At 34.7% G+C, this 19310-nt stretch overlaps 9 protein-coding genes across 12 annotated transcripts in view; 5 read left to right on the top strand and 4 right to left on the bottom strand.

Moving 5' to 3' along the window:
* The first annotated feature begins 551 nt into the window (after positions 1 to 551).
* Positions 552 to 5061, top strand: LOC108971976 (protein disulfide-isomerase). The gene is made up of 4 exons (XM_018938355.1): positions 552 to 928; positions 3378 to 3685; positions 3775 to 4743; positions 4813 to 5061. Exons 1-4 carry the CDS (start codon positions 772 to 774, stop codon positions 4873 to 4875), a joined length of 1497 nt encoding a protein of 498 aa, XP_018793900.1. The 5' UTR covers positions 552 to 771; the 3' UTR covers positions 4876 to 5061.
* Positions 5062 to 5462: 401 nt separating this feature from the next.
* On the bottom strand, positions 5463 to 6902 carry LOC108971972 (jmjC domain-containing protein 7). Its single transcript, XM_018938352.1, has 2 exons — positions 6784 to 6902; positions 5463 to 6718 (listed from the first exon to the last, which is right to left on the bottom strand). The coding sequence occupies exon 2, from the start codon at positions 6637 to 6639 to the stop codon at positions 5674 to 5676; it is 966 nt and encodes a 321-aa protein (XP_018793897.1). The 5' UTR covers positions 6640 to 6718; positions 6784 to 6902; the 3' UTR covers positions 5463 to 5673.
* A 96-nt stretch (positions 6903 to 6998) lies between these two features.
* On the top strand, positions 6999 to 7993 carry LOC108971974 (GSK3-beta interaction protein-like). Its single transcript, XM_018938353.1, has one exon. It carries the CDS (start codon positions 7253 to 7255, stop codon positions 7724 to 7726), a length of 474 nt encoding a protein of 157 aa, XP_018793898.1. The 5' UTR covers positions 6999 to 7252; the 3' UTR covers positions 7727 to 7993.
* LOC108971970 (ATP-dependent RNA helicase Ddx1) lies at positions 7796 to 10559 on the bottom strand. Of its 2 annotated transcripts, none has more exons than XM_018938349.1 (6): positions 10450 to 10559; positions 9312 to 10389; positions 8600 to 9243; positions 8418 to 8533; positions 8251 to 8352; positions 7796 to 8179 (listed from the first exon to the last, which is right to left on the bottom strand). In XM_018938349.1, the coding sequence occupies exons 1-6, from the start codon at positions 10463 to 10465 to the stop codon at positions 7952 to 7954; spliced, it is 2184 nt and encodes a 727-aa protein (XP_018793894.1). In that variant the 5' UTR covers positions 10466 to 10559; the 3' UTR covers positions 7796 to 7951. The 2 variants fall into 2 exon arrangements, with proteins under 2 accessions (XP_018793894.1, XP_018793895.1); XM_018938350.1 differs by having other exon boundaries at positions 8672 to 9243.
* A 296-nt stretch (positions 10560 to 10855) lies between these two features.
* On the top strand, positions 10856 to 11349 carry LOC108971975. Its single transcript, XM_018938354.1, has 2 exons — positions 10856 to 11055; positions 11149 to 11349. The coding sequence occupies exons 1-2, from the start codon at positions 10945 to 10947 to the stop codon at positions 11242 to 11244; spliced, it is 207 nt and encodes a 68-aa protein (XP_018793899.1). The 5' UTR covers positions 10856 to 10944; the 3' UTR covers positions 11245 to 11349.
* Positions 11350 to 11635: 286 nt separating this feature from the next.
* Positions 11636 to 13515, bottom strand: LOC108971971 (26S proteasome non-ATPase regulatory subunit 4). Its single transcript, XM_018938351.1, has 7 exons — positions 13429 to 13515; positions 13081 to 13221; positions 12902 to 13016; positions 12258 to 12848; positions 12103 to 12187; positions 11916 to 12025; positions 11636 to 11865 (listed from the first exon to the last, which is right to left on the bottom strand). Exons 1-7 carry the CDS (start codon positions 13452 to 13454, stop codon positions 11743 to 11745), a joined length of 1191 nt encoding a protein of 396 aa, XP_018793896.1. The 5' UTR covers positions 13455 to 13515; the 3' UTR covers positions 11636 to 11742.
* A 324-nt stretch (positions 13516 to 13839) lies between these two features.
* LOC108972004 (V-type proton ATPase subunit e) lies at positions 13840 to 14689 on the top strand. The gene is made up of 3 exons (XM_018938418.1): positions 13840 to 14086; positions 14154 to 14201; positions 14268 to 14689. Exons 1-3 carry the CDS (start codon positions 13992 to 13994, stop codon positions 14392 to 14394), a joined length of 270 nt encoding a protein of 89 aa, XP_018793963.1. The 5' UTR covers positions 13840 to 13991; the 3' UTR covers positions 14395 to 14689.
* A 346-nt stretch (positions 14690 to 15035) lies between these two features.
* On the bottom strand, positions 15036 to 16702 carry LOC108972003 (60S acidic ribosomal protein P0). The gene is made up of 3 exons (XM_018938417.1): positions 16641 to 16702; positions 16422 to 16522; positions 15036 to 16191 (listed from the first exon to the last, which is right to left on the bottom strand). The coding sequence occupies exons 2-3, from the start codon at positions 16473 to 16475 to the stop codon at positions 15292 to 15294; spliced, it is 954 nt and encodes a 317-aa protein (XP_018793962.1). The 5' UTR covers positions 16476 to 16522; positions 16641 to 16702; the 3' UTR covers positions 15036 to 15291.
* A 469-nt stretch (positions 16703 to 17171) lies between these two features.
* Positions 17172 to 19310, top strand: part of LOC108972014 (probable E3 ubiquitin-protein ligase makorin-1) — a 2993-nt gene continuing 854 nt past the window's right edge. The window contains exons 1-3 of one of the 3 annotated variants that reach the window (XM_018938443.1): positions 17173 to 17293; positions 18049 to 18302; positions 18411 to 19278. In XM_018938443.1, coding sequence (XP_018793988.1) covers positions 18449 to 19278 — 830 coding nt within the window. In that variant the 5' untranslated portion in view covers positions 17173 to 17293; positions 18049 to 18302; positions 18411 to 18448. Of the gene's footprint in view, positions 17294 to 17766; positions 17831 to 18048; positions 19279 to 19310 lie in introns of those variants that run through there. The other 2 variants (XM_018938441.1, XM_018938442.1) reach the window with 2 other exon arrangements.

Genomic DNA, 19310 nt, shown 5'->3' with positions numbered 1-19310 from the left:
TTTCAATTGTGTCAATTCGGTGCAATGCCCGGATACAATTATAGGTTATGAACTTTTGCCAAATAAAAGATTGAAACAATTGCTATAACAATAATATACATACGCACTTACATGGCTGGGTATACGCTTTTACACGAATAAATGATTACTCCAAATGATTTTATTAATTTTTTATTTGCAAACAACATCCGCTTCCGCGTTTGCATATCCTCATTGTAGATTTTTTAAATGCAAATTACGCAGCTGCTAACAATTTCAGTGCTTGCTTACAACAATAATATATAAAGCATTTGTCAACACTGTAATGCTGACCAACCAAAAGAGGAGACGTGTACAAACTCAAAAGACGCAGTGTGGTATTCAATAATATTTAAATAAATAAGGTTTCATTGTTTTATATTCATAAAATATATAATATGAATAATATATGAGTGTATTTAAAAATTATGTTTGCGCCTTAAAGTGTATATAAATAGTGCAATACTCATAGTATAATAAAAATAACTACCACTTAATTCCGTATTATTGGCAACACTAGAGATATACATACATATCGGGAACACTGCAAGTCGAAGTCTCCATTTTTCTTCCCGTCGGCATAATCGTCATCAACATTTGCTTTTAGTGAAAATTTTGTCGTTCATTTCATTTTACATTTAGCTGTCGAGAGAAGTTGTTTAGTTTCTTAAGAAGTTGATTTTGTTCGACGGGAACGGGAAATATCTTCAGTTAACTAAGTAGAGCAGAGATATCAGAAACAGATAATAAAACATGAAGTTCGTAATTTCTTCGCTGCTACTGGTAGCAGTTATTGCATCGGGTGCTTACGCCGCTGAGGAAGTGAAATTGGAAGATGGAGTACTTGTGCTGACTACAGACAATTTCGATGAAATCATAAAAAATAATGAATTTGTGTTGGTGGAATTCTGTAAGTACTAATTATCARTGAAGATTTCATTATAAACGATTCGATTTAATTTGATTAAATGTTATTATAAACCAATTTGATTACAAATATTAAGTAATAAAGCTATAAAAGTTACAATCAGAGATGTGTGCATAATTATAAGCGCCATGTCTCTTGCTACATATACATATCTATATCAGGAAGTGCAAAACGATTTATGGAAAAGTATACTTTTTCCCATTGGCCATTTTGCGACGAGAACAGTTTAATACTTCATGGATTCCTTTTCTTATTGTTTTATTCTTCAATGTTCTATGCACTCAAATTTGTATTCTTTATCGTCCTTCGTATCTCTACAGTTCTGTAAGTTGCACTGTTGACGAAGCATATTTAAATCTTCGTCGCGTCTTCTCTTTCACGCTTTCTACCGGCTTACCGCAGATTTTGTATCCGTTGTCATATTGCTTGCTCTTTAACTCCAATGCCATATGTGATTGGGAAGAGTATAATGCCTTAATATGAAAAATTCTAGTGACGTGTCATTTAAAAACCGCCTTGTTTATATTTCTTATTTTTCATTACTGTAGGTTGACCGGTGTTAAATAAATTTATTTGCTGTATTTATTAGTTTAAATTAGTAATTTTTATACATTTCTTTGGAACGTCCARAATCACAAATTTTTTTGAATATATCAAAATTATTATATATCTACATCGAATATTGCAAAACCATCATTGGGGTGATAGTTTTGCAACATTCCATGTATATATATTTCTGAATATTTATTATTATATACATATGTATATGTATAATATATATTATATATAAGCTAAAAATGTATTTCTGACAACGCTTAAACTATTGTTTTTCATCAAAATACTTCATGGATTATTAACAACCAATAGGAATATAACACCTATATTATGATTGAAATGCATTGTATTTCACAAATATTCTCAGTTGACTAAAACAGGTTGCCGCAGAGATGAACAGCAAACACTGAAGATGACGTGTATTGTTATTAATTATATTGGATGCTGAACCATATGTTCACTTCATTTTCATGTTAAAACTGACAGTAATTGATTCTACTGTTTTTTTAGTACTAATCTTAATTCAGCTTGCGCTTATCTCCTACACGTTTTAGTATTATACAGTTATAATCACTTTGCTAGGTGTCATTGTCGCAATATCATCTCCTCTTTTTTATACACGTATAAGTCCCAATTTGTTTTTTCTGCACTCTCTTGCTATAAGTATTTATGAAAGTCCAACGTGGCAATGACAATCATGTTTAATGAAATTTGTGAACTGACGGAAAGGAGAGGAATTTTGTTAGAATGCATAATTTTTATGTTAAAAAAATGTATTTATTAATTCTATTTCAACAATAAGCGTGAGAAAATACTTGCGAAATATATACATATGTATTTATATTGAAATATGATTTAATTTCTTTGACAACATTTTAATTTCAATAATTTCTATGAATGTGTAGTATTGAAGTTGAATGATGATATTAAATAGTTACATCGGAAAAGTTAGGTTAATTAATTTTCTATTTTATTTGTTTATTCTATTTCTTTATGGTTTATTGTAAACCGCAAAAGCCGGCTTTAACCATCATTATGTTTGTTTGACTAGATGTCTGAAAATCGCTAATAAAGCATGAATGATTTCATCAYCTTTACATAGACTTTAACATTTTACCGCTAAACTGGAAGCTTTTAAATTTGTCTTTGTTTTTCAATTATTTATGCGTACTCAATTTTCTTTRACCGGTATATGTCTAAGCAACTGTTTACTGTTTTTTTGTAGCATTATCAAAAGCTCAACGCACACAAAAAATACTTTCAAGTTCATTGACCTATAAAAGCTGTTATATGTTTAAGCCGAGCTACAGTTTATGTTTTAGCTCCAAACAAACTTCTTTTCAGAAATTTTTTAGACAAGAAAAAAGTTATTGGCAATTTTAGATACAAAATATATGTAACCATTTATTTAAATTTTAAATCTATGTAGTACCACGTCAGCTCTCTATTCTTACATGTATAATAATAATAAGTACTACTTAGTCATCTGTGATCATGTCGCTGACGTACGAAATGTATATTTGAATGACATATCTACCCACGCTGTAAATAATTAAATAATGCTATAATCAGCATCAACTTATCTCCTTATGGTGTCCTTAATTCGAGCTCGTGCACAAATTTGCATAGATATGTATAGGTATAAAAAATGCTTTCTAGACGGTGCTTTAAAATAATTACTTGGACGACGTTTTAATTTATTCCAATTATTTTGATAGAAATAACAAATAATAACCTAACAAAGTAAAATGCTGCAAATAGTTTTTTTTTTTTAATTTTGATAAAGGAATCCCTATCAACTAGTAAAATAACCTCCACATTTTGTATAATMTTCTATAAGAATACTTGTATAATGATTGTGTAATTTCATTTTTAGACGCTCCATGGTGCGGCCACTGCAAAGCACTTGCCCCCGAATATGCTAAAGCCGCACAGGCCTTAGCCGAAAAGGAGTCACCCATCAAATTGGGTAAGGTCGATGCTACTGTAGAAGGTAATTTGGCCGAAAAATTCCAAGTACGTGGTTATCCTACACTGAAGTTCTTCCGCAATGGTGTCCCCGTCGAATACAGCGGTGGCCGTCAATCGGCTGATATCATTTCATGGGTCAACAAGAAGACCGGCCCACCAGCCAAGGAGTTGAAGACGGTGGAAGAAGCCGAAAAATTCTTGAAGGACAATGAGGTAAGTTTGCTGGTAGCGAACGCACAATTTGTAATAACATGATAACAAATGCAAAAWTTTTGATTACATATATGATTTCTTTCAACTAGATCGCAGTTGTTGGCTTCTTCAAGAGCCAGGAATCTGATGAAGCTAAGGCTTTCATCTCTGTTGCAAATGCTCTCGACACTTTCGTGTTTGGTCTTATAACTGAAGATGAACTTATTTCCCACTATGAAGCTAAGGATGGTGCAGTTGTACTCTTCAAGCCATTCGATGAAAAGAAAGCCATATACGAGGGCGAACACACTGTTGAGAATATTAAGAAATTCGTACAAGTACAATCCTTGCCCCTGATTGTTGAATTCAACCACGAATCAGCTTCCAAGATTTTTGGTGGATCAATCAAATCGCATCTCCTCTTCTTCGTCTCAAAGGAAGCTGGACATATCGAAAAGCATGTTGACCCATTAAAGGATATTGCCAAAGACTACCGCGAAGACATTTTGTTCGTCACTATTTCTTCCGATGAAGAAGAGCACCAACGTATCTTTGAATTCTTCGGAATGTCTAAGGAGGAAGTACCAACAATTCGTTTGATCCGTTTGGAAGAAGACATGGCCAAATACAAACCCGAAAGCAATGACCTGTCTGCCAGTACCATCAAAGAATTCTTGCAGAAATTCATGGACGGCAAATTGAAGCAACATTTACTGTCACAGGAAGTGCCTGAAGATTGGGATAAGAACCCCGTTAAAGTGCTTGTCGCAAGCAACTTCGATGATGTTGCTTTGGATAAGAGCAAAGATGTGCTTGTTGAATTCTATGCGCCATGGTGTGGTCACTGCAAACAATTGGCTCCTATCTATGACCAACTTGGTGAGAAATTCAAGAACAATGAAAAAATTGTTGTTGCCAAAATCGATGCTACTGCCAATGAGTTGGAACACACAAAAATATCTTCATTCCCCACCATCAAATTGTACCGTAAAGGTGATAATAAAGTTATCGACTACAATTTGGACAGGACTTTGGATGAATTCGTGAAGTTCCTGGAAGCTGGTGGTGATGTTGTACAGGTAAAAATTGTGAAGATGTTATTTTTTATATAATATATAACTAATATAAAAAATTTTATAAAATTTTAGAGTGGTGAATCAGAAGAAGAGGTGGAGGAAAAACCCGATGAGCACCAGAAGGATGAATTGTAAATATATAACTTAAATCAATTCAAAAATAAACTGAACAGCAGCAAGAAGAACATTTACATTACCACCTTCAATACGAATCATGTTATAGATATTTTATAAAAAAWAATGCAACGGAACATTCTTACTTTGGTGCAAGTGCATTTCCTTATTTGCTGTACCATTGTAGTCTTTCACAGGTTTACAAAATTGCGTTGAAATGTGTTCTTACCTATTAAAAATCTAATCGAAAAACGAAGAAAGGAAGGACAACGTCAGCAAATCTTTATTTTTTTTAATAATTACAATAAATATTTTTTTGTATTACGTTTAAGTAACTTAAAAAACAAAACAAAATGAAAAATCAAAATTACTACATTTGCTATTATTTTTGTAACTGTGGTAATTTTTGAAATGAAGTTGGGATTTTTTTCTCAAAAGTTTTTGTAATGGTATAATAAATCGAAAAAGGTGAGATTGATTTACTTATTAGAATACATAGACGTTGAAATTCTGTCATTTCACACAATTTTTAAATATGTTTTTTTTTTTTCTTAACAAATAAGAAATGAGACAGGAAACTGGCGCTTCCAAGCTTACCTTCCACTTGGACGTGTTAATATTGAATCATTTTTGGTGTATAATATACAACATACATATATATTGTAATTTAGAAATCGCTCTATTATAGTTTTAAAATGATTCACATATTTAAGTGTATGAGACTAAATTTAAAATTAATAAAAAGATATTAGAATAGAAAAAAATAATGCGAATTTTGGGTCAAAAATATTTTATTTCGCAGCTTTTAAATATAAATATCTAWTTTATTTCGGTTTCCACAAGTTTTTCCAGCATACGGAAAAAACAATAACGGCTGTCAAACTCCATATCGTACCAAAARTTCACTGCTATGCATTTATGACTTTGTTGTACATGGTGAAACCAGAAATTGGGTAAAAACAAGATATCACCGGCGTTCACACGTACTTGCAATGGTTGGCTATTTGCAAATTTCGGATATTTGCTGAAATCCGGTGCTAGGGGATCAATACTTAYCCACTCTGTTTGTAACGGTTCGCTTTTATTATTGTCACTTTGAACGTTTAATACAGGCTCAATATAAAATTGACCCGATTCATGTCGTTGGTATTTTCCTACAGGATAAAGCTGACGCGGAATATTTACAACTTGGTGCGGTGGTAGTAAAATAAAGTCTTTRTACCCTGATATGACGCAGTACAAATTGTCAAATGGGTCTTTATGCATAGATGTAACTGCACGTTTATCACCCATCCAAAAATTTACCAATGGGGGACTATTTAAACAYTTCTCCGCAAAGTCTAAATCTTTAATATTGATGTCATTAGCCAACTCTGGAAAATCAGTTGTAAAATTAGAATTTTGTTTTTGAATATAATGTATGGGACCAGTAGGGTCGTCTAGTTTTTGCAAGAAATCGCTCATACACATCTTTTCTTCAAGAGGTAGTACGAAATAATCGGTTCCATCTTGTTTGGCTAAACCGTCCGCGTAACCAYTAGGTGTTGTAGTCACATCTAGCAGTTTTTTACCAAGCACTTGCTTAAGGTAAGCAGAGCTCCACTTTTGTACCGCGGGCCAATGTCTCACTGCATTCCTTATCACCACTGGCTGGTTTTTAGCATAGAAATCTCGTGCGAAAACAATCGTTTCTGGTACTTTATCTAGTATTACAACTTCAGTTCCGATACATAGCTCATTTGCTTCCCTCAAGAGTTCATTTAGTGCTGCTGTAATATTTTCCATGTTTACTTGTAGAAGGAGCACGTGCCACTGTGATTACTTCCATACATTCTACAAAAGCCAGGTCAGATAACCGCGATGTCTGGAACATATTTACCAATTTAGAATGGTTTTATTTACAATAGAATCAATGCAGTATTCGAACACCTTTTCAATTAGGGTTATTTAACGATATATTAGTTTTAATCATGTTTTAGTGATCAAAACAAAAGGTCGTATTGTATTTTCCTTTTAATATTGACCATACAATGTAAGGAATGCCATATTTTCAAACCTTCATACTTTTCAAAACTCAATCATTTAATTAAAACTGGCAATAGTAGAAATGTCACCGCGCCCACATTTACCACCTATTACCTTTATTGTCAGCTGTTTGAGCACGTCACACAAAACTAGGAATTTTAGACATGGATATAAATACATACATAATTTTTAGCAATTAATTTCCATTCAAAGGAACGTAAAAATACATAGAGTATATAAACTATTTGGGATAAGTGTTAATTGAAGAACATTTCAAAAATTCTTTATTTTTTGTTTTATGCTTACTAACGCTATTGTACATGAACATATATAAAATTTCCTAAACAGTTTTTTGTACTTAATATATTTAAATATGAGTATTACTCYTAATGTCATCCCTGCTGAAATATTTGATAATGATAATGACGAAGAAGTTATTAACTGGGAGGAGGAAGCAGCTGCAATTATAAAAGACGTTAATCCACATGTTGCGTTAATAGAAATATCCCAACAAATACCTAGTAATGTGAATAAAGTGTACCTGAATGTGCGCACTATTGAGGGACAAGAGTACTGCGTACAAGTATCGAGCATTGGGTTTCGCGTGGTTGGTAGTGCATTTAATTCAATTGACCCCGGGAAAGAGGAAATAAATGAAGAGGAGGATGTGTTTTATGAGACACCATATGCTCTATTGGACAAAATCAGTCCAAGTTATGTGGAATCCTTTGGTAATCAGCTTTGTAAACAATTATTATCGGTGCAACAGATGCGTACACAGTTCAACGAAGAAGATGAAGAGGGTGTGGAAGACGAAGACACTACTGGCAACGCAAAGACATCATAGGAGGCCTTGTAGTGTAATGTTTTTACACAAAAGAAAACAAATCGATAGCTTAATAATACAAATTAGTAGTTAAGCCTTTTTTAATTTAATATTTAATTTATGAATTCCATGAAGGTGTTTGACTATAGTAATAACGCTCGCATTGCTTTTAAGTTATCATAAGCGCTTCATGCAAACACTAATGTTGATTAAATAACGTTCCATGTACACATGATTAATATATGCTTAGAATTTTAAACGTTTCAAGAATAAAGATTGTGACTGTAATTCAAGATCTGTTAACTTTCGGACAACTGGCCCCAATTGTTGAACATGGTCTTTATATCCAGTACCGGTGTTTATATTTTTTTTACCATACACAACTTTGCCATCGAAATCATTTACGGGCACAGCTAGAGATTTGTCAACTTGCTGAATCGTCACATTGAGATGGTCCTCAATATCTGCTAATAACTGTTGAATTAAAAGATGTGAAATGATATGTTAATATGCTATTAGCACGCACTTATGCTGAATATTCTTACATTCATTTCATTATACCAAATGCAGCAACCTCGSACATCTGTTAAATTTGTATTTTGACAATTTCGACCCCTGGTCGCACACCATTCTCCGTGGTACCAAACCTATATAAAATAATCAAATTTATATAACACAAATATATATATATATATATAATTTTATGTATTACCTTTTCAGGCACGGAGGATACTAAACTAATTGCCAGACCCATACGTTCTGCACGTCCCACTCGACCAATACGGTGTACATAATTTGACTTTTCATCGGGTAGAGTAACGTTGATCACTGAAAGAAATTTTATAATCACTTTTTAAAAATACATACATAAGCAAGCAATGCAAGTAATCGTACTGAATGGCAAACCAGTTATATCTAAGCCTCTGGCTGCCACGTCGGTACATATAAGAAATTTCACTTGTTCACGTTTAAACATTTCCAAATTTTGTTTGCGTTCTTGAGGCCTTCGATCTCCATGTAGACACACACACGAATAACGTTGGCCACCTCGTGATTTAAAGTAATTTTCCAAATTGTCACAATCTAGTTTTGTTCGGCAAAATATGATTGCTCTATCCATTTTATGCTGATCAATGGCAGCTATACAATATTCGCCCTTAAGGATTTTAATTGCCTCTGACCATGTTTCTGGTGTRTGATTCTGTGGATTTACATTATCTCGACTGTGCACACCATCAGTGCGTATATGTTGTCGCATATAATACCAGGATGTATCCTTTTGTGGGTCAACCATACAAACAACGTGATGTACGGTTTCAGGTACTGCATCTTCACCTTTAAGATCTACCCAAGTGGGGAAGTGCATCAAACGATCGGCCATTTTTTTCACCTCAAAAGCATGTAGYGTAGCTGAGCAGACAACCATTTGTAAGCGTCGACCATCGGATGTCATTTTCGGAATTTGTTTATGTAAACGATCAATCAAATCAGTATAACCTTGTTTGAGTAGAGCATCAGCTTCGTCCAATACAAAAAATCTACAACAAAATAAGGTAATATTCTCAATGATTACTATGAACATTTATTATCTCAGAAAGGCACAAACCTGCAATGTGTTAATTGCACAAAACCACTGCTTATCATCTCTTCGAGTCGGCCGGGTGTACCCACTACGATGTGCACACCTTGCTGTAAAGCACTTTTTTGCTGCTCCAGTTTAACTCCACCGATTAGTAGGAGTGAGCGCACTTTTGGGTTGTTTAAATGGACTCCAAATTTTTCTATTTGATTATACGTTTGTTCTGCTAATTCACGACTTGGCTCAATAATAATTGCTTGTGGTGCGTTAGGCGCAGGTTTATTAGCGGCAGCATTGGTTGTAGGACAAGCAAGCGGGTTCGGCTTAAATTGTCCTGCAGCTGCAAGAGACACAGCAATAAATCCTTGCTTTGGAGGATATTTAAATTCAGTTTTCCCAAAATTGAATAGCATTTCCGCATTTTTCAATACAACAGCTGGGTAAAATGTTTCATTACGTTGATTTTCGGGTATTCGAAATGCTGATCCAAGATGTTTGCCATTTTTAGCAAAGGATATTTCCATTTGTTGTAAATCCATGTAGCAACCGATGACATCGTTTTTGCCAAAAGCTTCACCGTAGTCATCAAATTGACGATTATTGGATTTTTTTCCAGTACCCCCAAATCCATAACCGTTACGGCAGGTACCAAGATCTAGATTAGCTTGTTGCGTAGACCAACCAACGCGACATAGACCTTCGTCTGTGACGATGGCTTCAAAGTAAAATTTTCCCTTGCCACGCACTCCTGTTGTTGCCCGACATCCGTGCCATTCTTTAAACTCACGCGATTGACAACGCAAACCATCTGGTGTCACTGCAAGCGCTGTACCACGATCGAAGAACGACATCGTCCATGGTGCAATACTACCACCCGCTCCCGAAGAATTGCTAACTTTCCCTTCTTCAAGATCGCGCAATGTTTCCCACACAATTTGCAAAATTGGCAAACAGAAAGCTCCGGTTTTTCCGGATCCAGTTTCAGCAGCCATCAAAACATCACCACCTCCCAGAATGAGCGGTATTGCTTCGGCCTGCACATCTGTGGGTAGAGTCCACTCCATGTCGTCAATCGCCTTAGCGATTTCCGGTAATACACCAAATTCTTTGCAATAAAAAATTTAATAATTTTTATTACATTTAAATATGTTCACAACAAGCTTACCTTCAAAAGCAGTCATATTAGTAAAACAAATTCACTAACTTCTGTTGTAACAGCCGGCCGGSCAAATCACAATTTCTATAGATTTCTATACACTGTTCTATAGAAGGTGAATTTATGGTATGTTCAATAACTGATGATATGTGAAGATGAAGAACACATTTACCTTTAAGCAAATTCTATTTTCGATATAATTATTATTTTTGAGGATATTTTGATTTAATTTTTGAATATGGTATGGTTTCTATAAGTTGAACAAATTATCGTTCTTATACTTTTTTTTGCATTATTGGCAAAATTAAATCTGCTGAACTATATGATTTCTATGTTGATAATGGTATGTTTTCTGTTATTGACTGTAGGTGTCGCTAAATCGCAGCTGAATAGCCGAAGAGACGATTGTCAAAAATTTATCGATCAGAGTGTGGCTGTGGGTGATTCCTATTTCGACTAGAAGTTAATCAGYCACCAAATTTTTAGTGGATAATAATAAAAAAAATGTTCCAAAACAGTGCCGCTCGTCTTTTGGTTCCAGCTATCCGAAATGGATTGCAACAACGTTGCCAATCTGTTGTTGCTGGACCACCAGTAAATAAGATTTCCACAGCCGTAAGTATATTCTCTCTATAAAAGCAGGTTACGTAAACCTCTTTGACGAAAAATGTGTGATATATGTTCACATGTCTAATTKATGTGTTTCAGGAAAAAATCATTTTGGGTGGTGGAATGTGCGTATCTATGCTTGTTGTACCTGCGTGGGTGTTGCTCAACTTGAAGGATTACAAAGGTGGCAAATAAATTCAGCGTCGAATTGGAAGAACTGCTTTCAGTACATAATGAAATTTTTTTGTGAAGTTRTAAAGTAAAAGCATTAAAATAAACGATCGCCCGTAATTTAAATAATTTTTGTCATTTGGATGAAATTTGTGATTCAGAAGGGTATAAATGAAAGCAATGTTTTGACAGCACCAAGCCGGAGTAACAAATCTTTGCACAACTGCAGGGCTAAATTTTATAATGGATCGGAATTGACATATATTATTGTGCACAGTACTAACAAAATGGGCTAATAAAGTTGCCAAAACAAATATTTGCAACGAAATCATCACTACAAACTGATTGAAAAAATATTCATATCGGATACTTCAGTAGGATTTGCAGCAATTTTTTTTTATATATATAAGCATGGTTTTACCAGTACATTTTAATGCAAGTTTATTATAAAATAATTCATATTACGATTCAATACAGTTTTATTACTGAAACGGACTTAGTGGAATTCGCCACAAATAAGATTTATTGAGATTGGTCTCCATCATCACTTTTCTTGTCTTTTTCCTTTTCTTTACTGAGTGAACCTACTGCATCGCGTACAGCTTCTGATTGTGGGTCGACGCCAGGTAAATTTTCTAGAACACTCTAAAGAGATTGTTTAGATCATAACAATTAGTACCATATGATATATTTACCTGTAGAAATGCTGGATCACCAATTACTTCGGAGTAGTCCTCATCGACATCCATTGGTTGATTTTCCTCYGTTTTAGGACGTTTGGCCTGTTGAGTTACGGTCTCATCAGCTAAAGCAAATAAATGAAAAGGATAAAAACAAATATTTAATAWATATATATTTTCAAAATTTTTCCACTTTACAAACCTGCATCCTGCATTGACATTTGCATAGCAAAAGCTATCTGCTCTTCTTCAGTCATGTTAGCAAAATCAGGCAAGTTATCTTCTGGCTGTATTCAAAAAGAAAAAGGGAACCCTATACTCAATAACAAATATATAATGCAATGATTTCGACATTACCGTTTCTGTAGATAATGCCAAAGCACGTTGCAACATTGCTTCTTCAGAATTCGGCTCTTCAAGAGTAGTACCAACATTTGTGCTAGTTTTCTCGGAACCTGTTGTGGCACTGCCAGCATTCGCTTCTGTATTTCCTGCAGTATTTGATTCGGAAAGAGCCCGACGCTGTTCTTCTTCCTGGCGTTGACGCTGTTCTTCCATGGATACACGTAAAGCAAGTGCCAATTCCGGATCTTCATTGGGATCAACACCAAATTCATAACCAGCACCACTCAAACCTGCCCCTCCCATGCCGTCTTCACCTTGTATTATTGGCGAGGATAACAATGCATCGGATAAACCAGAGCCTCGAGGTACGCTAACTAAATGGGAACCCGTACCATCTTTTCCATTTATTGCGTTAACGAAAGCAGTTAAAATTTCATTGTTGTTTCCGTGGTCTCCAAAACTGACAATATCGACGTTTACTTTTTCTTTTTTTAAACGTTTGGCTTGTTTTACCAATTCACCTTCCTCATTATTTATTGGTGAACCCACAAACACAACAATACGCATCTTGTGATTTTTGCCTTGACGATGCTTGAGAACCAACTGCAAAGTAAAATTATATATTTTAAAAATTTCAATTGCCGCAAATAACTTACATGCGCAATACGAATACCAGTGAGTAAATTGATTTCTCCTTTTGGTTGTATTAAATGCATCTTTGAAAAAATACGTCCTACATCACTTGTAAGGGTTGCAAGAACCTCAACGGTGCTACACATAGAAAGAGTTATATTAATGATTGCGAATATCTTAATAATGTAAATAGCTTATATACTTGGATATGGTCATCAGGCCAACATTATTCTCTGGATTAGATCGCACTTTTGTCAGGCAAACCAGGTTGATACCATCTTTCTGGACATTTAAACGTGTCGGAAAGTAATCACCATTTCTTTGGTAATCACTATTGTCGAAACTAAAGGGGTAAAAAAAAAAAAGAAAACAATAAAAGTGCTTCGTAATACACAGGTACATTAAGCCGCAATCAAAATTTTGCATTGGTTGAGCTAAAACTAAAACTAAAACAGATAAATTTTACCACAAAGTAAGTATTCATTCCCGTTTTGTTTAAACATCTAAGAAATTATTCGAATTTTTTAATAAATTCTTTAAAATTGCTTACCATATCATAGTACTTTCCAAAACCATTTTTAATAATTTTGCTTGTCACTATTCCACTGAACTGTAATTGAAACTCATCCAGCTGACATTGTTAGGGCGTATGTTCAATTAATGAACTTATAAATGAAAATGCTAGCTACATACTACAGTTCAGTATAAGCCTAAGTTGAACACCAACACAAAACCGAGTTGTCACATATATTATTTTCATGTTTCCACAATACCAATGTTTTTTTAGCATTTGTGAGAACTGTCTCAAAAATGTTCAAAACTATTGAACACTCAAAAGAAATATTTTTAAGGAAAAAACAAATATAAATAATTGCTCTGTAGTTGCAACCATGCACCTTTTATTAAGCACTTTGCTGAATTGAACAGCTGTGAATATGAAGTCCCATGTCTGGTCATGTGACATTTGTTAAGCTGGAAAAGTCATTTGCCACTTTCGTGTATCTTTTAGATATTTTCCTACGTAGTGCACAATTTATTTGGAATAGATTTTCGCAAATTAACTAGCGTAAACTATTTTCAAATTAACAGTATTACGTCTTAAAATAGTGGAAAATGGTTTCCCCATGGCTGGCACCTATCATAATCACTTGCATTTGGGGCTTCATTGGAATAATTTGTCCCTTTTTGGCTCGTGGACCTAACAAAGGGTGAGTTAATTTTACAGTAAAATATGATGCTATAATACGAACTATATATATTCTTATTCTTTTATAGAGTCACCCAATGTTGTTTAATGTTGATAGCTTCCACCTGTTGGCTATTGTAAGTATCTATAAAGAAAACAAAAATTTCTACAATACCAAATAAATATATATTTTTTTAATATAGCTGGCTATGTTGTTATATGACGCAAATGAATCCACTTATCGGACCTAAACTAACCATGAACGAGATTATGATCGTAGCTCGTGAATGGGGAAATCCTATTCAGGATACAATTGATATCACATATTAATGTCTTCGTTATTCGTCGTCATTCTTGAGGGCAGCAATTTTTGTATAGAACCTCCAGTTAATTTGTTGTTTGATTGTTTTCTGTTTATTTACAAAAATATTTAAAGTCCCTATTGTATTATGACTGCTACTTTTTAAGCATGAGCATATATCTGTGTTTCCGTTTTGACGGCCATGTAAATTATCATTAAAGCAAATGTTAAGATGTTCAATACTTTATAAATAACATATATTGTAATACAAAGTGTCCTTATACAAATATATACAATCATTTTTGCCGAAATAGAAATCTAAAAGTGCATTGTTTTATTATAATAGTGTAAATTTGTTCTCACTTCCGTAGTAAAGCGTGTCTAAAAGAACAATACTACAGGAAATACAGTAGAATAAATGTGTCAAGTAATTTGAAATACAAATTGGAGTATTATCGAAACGAAACTTTCCTTGGTTAAATTTCCACAAAATAATTCATATTAATAACTCTTTCTGTTGAACTTCCGGAATTATTGCCAACCCCTTTTATTCCGAAATTACTTCTAATGTTGCTAGCCTAAACTGTGTCACAACCGCTTCCGTTAATTAGGCTCTTGTCAATGTACGTGCAATTCGCCAAATCCTTAATATAAATTCTTGAGTAACAAATTTCTTATTTAAATTACAACTTTATTCGGGTGTACATATTCAGAATACAATTAGATAACGAACGTTTTGAGTCGGTAACTTGCCATTGGGTGTGTCAGACCACGACAATAATTTACTAACCCAAATGCGAGCGTTCAAGAAATTACAGTATACTTTAGAACGGTACGTACTACTATTAACATTTCCAAAAGTTTTATAAAATCCAAATAACCGTACACCTGAGATAAGTGTAATATCAACTTTAGTGTTGAGTTGTTTAGTCGAAGAGACCGAAACCCATGTCGTCGTCCTCCTCGGACTCCGACTCCTCCTTTTTGGCTTCTTCCTTCTTTTCGGCAACAGCGCCAGCACCAGCAGCTGGAGCAGAGGCAGCAGCAGCAGCAACAAACTTGCTGGGGTCCTTGATGAACTCCTTGATGGTAGCAGCTTCCTTGAAGTCCACTTCGGTGGCAGCAGCAATAGCCAACAGATTCTTGAAACCATTGGCAATACTGTGTGGTGCCGAAGCAATAGTTGGGTAACCAATCGATAACGATACGGCTGCCAAATTGGCAACACCAACTTGGAATTTCGCACGCAGATCTTCGGGCTTGATGTCCAAGATCTCAGGTGAGAAAATGGAACCGGAGTCGTACACTTGGGTTATGGCCAAACCATACGAGAAGGGCGAAATGTTCAACATGTTAAGCAAAGTAGCTTCTGAAGCACCAACTTTATCTCCTGGTTTCAAAATAGGTACATCATTGATAATTTCAATTGTACCCTTGGAAATCTTGGTTGGAATCGACAGAGCTTGGAAGAAAGAAGTTTTCTCGGGACCCAAACCAGTGTTTTGTGCTGGAATCACGACTGGCAAAGGAGCAATAGCACCAGCACGAGCAGGTGCACGCACTTTCGATTCAAGCAATTTGTCACGAACTTCAGCCAAATCGCCCTTGGTAAATACGAAACCGACATTGCCCTTGATGTGTGGCAGCAATTTCTCCAATTGAGCGTTGTTCTCTAAATGACCACGGATAGCCTTGCGCATCATAGTATTCTTACCCATGAGCACAACACCCAATCCACGCAGGCTAGTACGGATGTTTTGCATTTGCTTTGAGCCGACATTATCAGCGCCGACAATGAAGCACTTGGGATATTCGTCGAAGAGTTCCTGCAAATTGGAGTACACAATTTAGTAGGTGAATCCATATGCAAAAAACAAAAAAAAATTCTGTTTTTAATACAATGACTCAGACGTAATTTTGTCAAACCTAACGTGTACCAGGATGTCTGGGTTCAGCTTTTTCAAGCAAGACATCCGGGCGATACACATTCAGACGTAAAATTTTATCATCATTGGATTAACTTCAAAATCTTTGTTGTTACTTGAGAAATACTTACGACAACTTTAAGGAAGTATTGAGCTTTCCAGGCGGCTTTGTTCTCCCTAACCATCTTGAATCAAGTTGTGTAATTAGGGACTCGTGAAAAGAATTTAAGAACTGTAATGTATAAAGAGTCCATTATTTTGGTGGTTGAGAGTTTGAAATATGTATTTGCAAAGTGAATTATTTGTTATAAAATAAGATGCCTTCTATTTTTACCGATTTAAAAACCTACCAAAGCACAAAACGTATGCAAACGACGGTGACTTGGACCAAAATGGCCGAGTGTAATGAAATATTTTAATAGTTGGCATCGCATTGCAGGATTTCACCAGAGTTGCATTAGAGCTACCAGTAGCGGCATCTACAGGCTAAGGGAAAGTTTTAACAGAGAACGTRTATTTATATCAGATAACGTCTATATTTTTATATCTCTTTTAGATCTCCTTCTCTATGATAGACGTCAGAGAACGTTTAATTTATATTAAACATTATCAGCGCCGACAATGAAGCACTAATTTATATTAAACGTTCTCTGTAGACGTTTTCTGTATACAGTATCGTATATTTATATACGTTCTCTGGTTTTAATTAAAGAAACCACAACTTTTTTGTACAAAAATCAAAATATCGTGCCTCTAAATAAAATTAAAGAATTAATTGTGTTTCTTTTCTTCTWTGGCAATTTAGATTATCTATTGTTTATTAAATACTTGTCAACCCAGGCCAAAAGCACTGCCAATTATTTGTATATCTGGCAGCATTATCTACATGTCTGTGGTAGACGTCAGTGGAAAGCAAAAGACTTGCTAAGCGTTTGTAGAAAAGACGCAAATTGTGTGAATATTTTCAAAACTTTTCGATAAGTTTGGATATTGGTTTAAAGAGGTGAGCTTCGTGAAAATTAATATAATTGGTCACTTATCCGTTCATTTGCATATCAACAAAAATTGTGAAATCGATGTAACTATCGCTTGTGCATCAGAAGTGTAGTTATGTAGAATGTGTGTTTTATGACCATGAAGCTCCAAATTTAAGGCTTTTAAAATATTTGTACTTTGAATTCWTCAGTCACAAAATTGTCTATGCGAAATAGGACGTCCAACTTCAGCGCCTTAAAAAGTGTACTATATGAGAAAATTAGATTTTAAGTAAAGCAATATAGAAAGTGATTAAAAATTTGCATTTAACTTATGCATTCAATATGCTAACATTATTATTTATATTCTATTGTTTATATTTTAATTCGAACAAGTATTTGTTTTGTTTAAGGCTAGGATAAGATTTTCACGGCCAGATGTGTATTCTCTGTGGTATTGCTTTGCCAATATAATRTGTTTATCAAAGATTTGGCAGGACTGAAAAAATGACAGCTGTTGGAATTATCGAGGGAAACGTTATTGACAAATGTGTTACAATTTGCTAGTATAAAATTCTTTGTTTTTTTATATTTTTTTATAGTTATGATATTTTAGACTTTTATTTACCTTTTCCAATAGGTTTTAGCATTTCCTTTAAATTCCTTATAACACTTTAAATATATATAAAAAAAAAAAAAAAAAAATAATAATAATAATTTAAAGACATCAACAAGAGATGCTGACCGTTAGAATAATTTTTATGCAATTTTTTTTGTTTTGCAGGTAGACAGAGTATCTTGAAAGCAAAGACAACCCTTTTGTGACCTGTCTATTTCAGAGTCGTCAAAGGACAAAGAAARAGATAAAGGACGCTTGGCGGAACATGCAGCATCAGTTATAAAAAAAAAGGAATTAAAAAACAAAAACTTTGTAAGAGAATCAAAAAAATAATTGGGAATTCATTTGCCTTTGGCTTTGTTAATTTAACGTCCATTCAAACCCTGYGAAAGTAAAACCACGTTGAAGTGCTGCTGAAGGTGTGTTCACGTTACCACATTCTAAGTAATTCTTTCAATTGTGCGGATTTATTTGAAAATTAAAGTGTAAAATTAATATGAGTGCCTCCGCTGCATTTGTGCCATCAGGTGGATTTGGTGGTACTATTGCTGCTGGTTTATCTCCTATGATGGCTAATCTCAACGTAGATGAAGGTGCAACAGCTATGTCGAGAGCACAACCAATTATGATGGTGAATCCACCTATTTGTCGCTATTTTCAACGTGGAATATGCCATTATGGAAGTTCGTGCCGTTTTTCTCACGTTCTTACTGACGGAGAAGCAAATAACAACAGTGGTAATGAAACCGAGGTCCTAAATCCTACAACTTCTTCAACAAACAACAAGAAAATCACAACAGAATWTCCAAATGTTCGGCCTAGCACTAGTCGACATAATTGGATAAATGCTCCAGTCTTCGTGCCGAAAAGTTATCGACCAACATACCCGTCTGAAGAAGTTGCTGACATTTCTACTAATGAAGGTGCAACGAGTATATGTCCAATGAACAATGAAATACAAAAATCTTGGGCAGATGTTGTTGGTGGTGGAAATGTGGCACAAAGTACAAACATTATTGAAGGAAATGATGCTGAAGCCATGCTTGAAATGGAATGTCCATTTGAGGGACCCTGTCCGTACGGCGCATATTGTGCTTATGGCATTCACATGGAACTTTGTAAAATGTGCGACCAATTTTGTTTACATCCAAGCGATCAAACGCAACGCCGCAAGCACAATCAAGATTGTTTACAGCAGCATGAACAAGCCATGGAGTGGTCATTTGCTATTGCCCGCTCCAAAGATAAAACTTGTGGTATTTGCTTCGACACAATAATGGAAAAAGCTGGAAGAGAGAAACGTTTTGGAATATTGCCGAATTGTAACCACATTTTCTGTTTGGAATGCATACGCAAGTGGCGACAGGCAAAACAGTTTGAACATAAAATTACACGGTAAAACAAAATTGTTTCAAAACATTTTTATA

Source organism: Bactrocera latifrons, unplaced genomic scaffold (genome assembly GCF_001853355.1).
Source record: "Bactrocera latifrons isolate USDA-ARS-PBARC rearing strain unplaced genomic scaffold, ASM185335v1 scaffold_37, whole genome shotgun sequence".
NCBI lineage: Eukaryota > Metazoa > Arthropoda > Insecta > Diptera > Tephritidae > Bactrocera > Bactrocera latifrons.
This window is presented reverse-complemented; position numbering and strand designations above follow the sequence as displayed.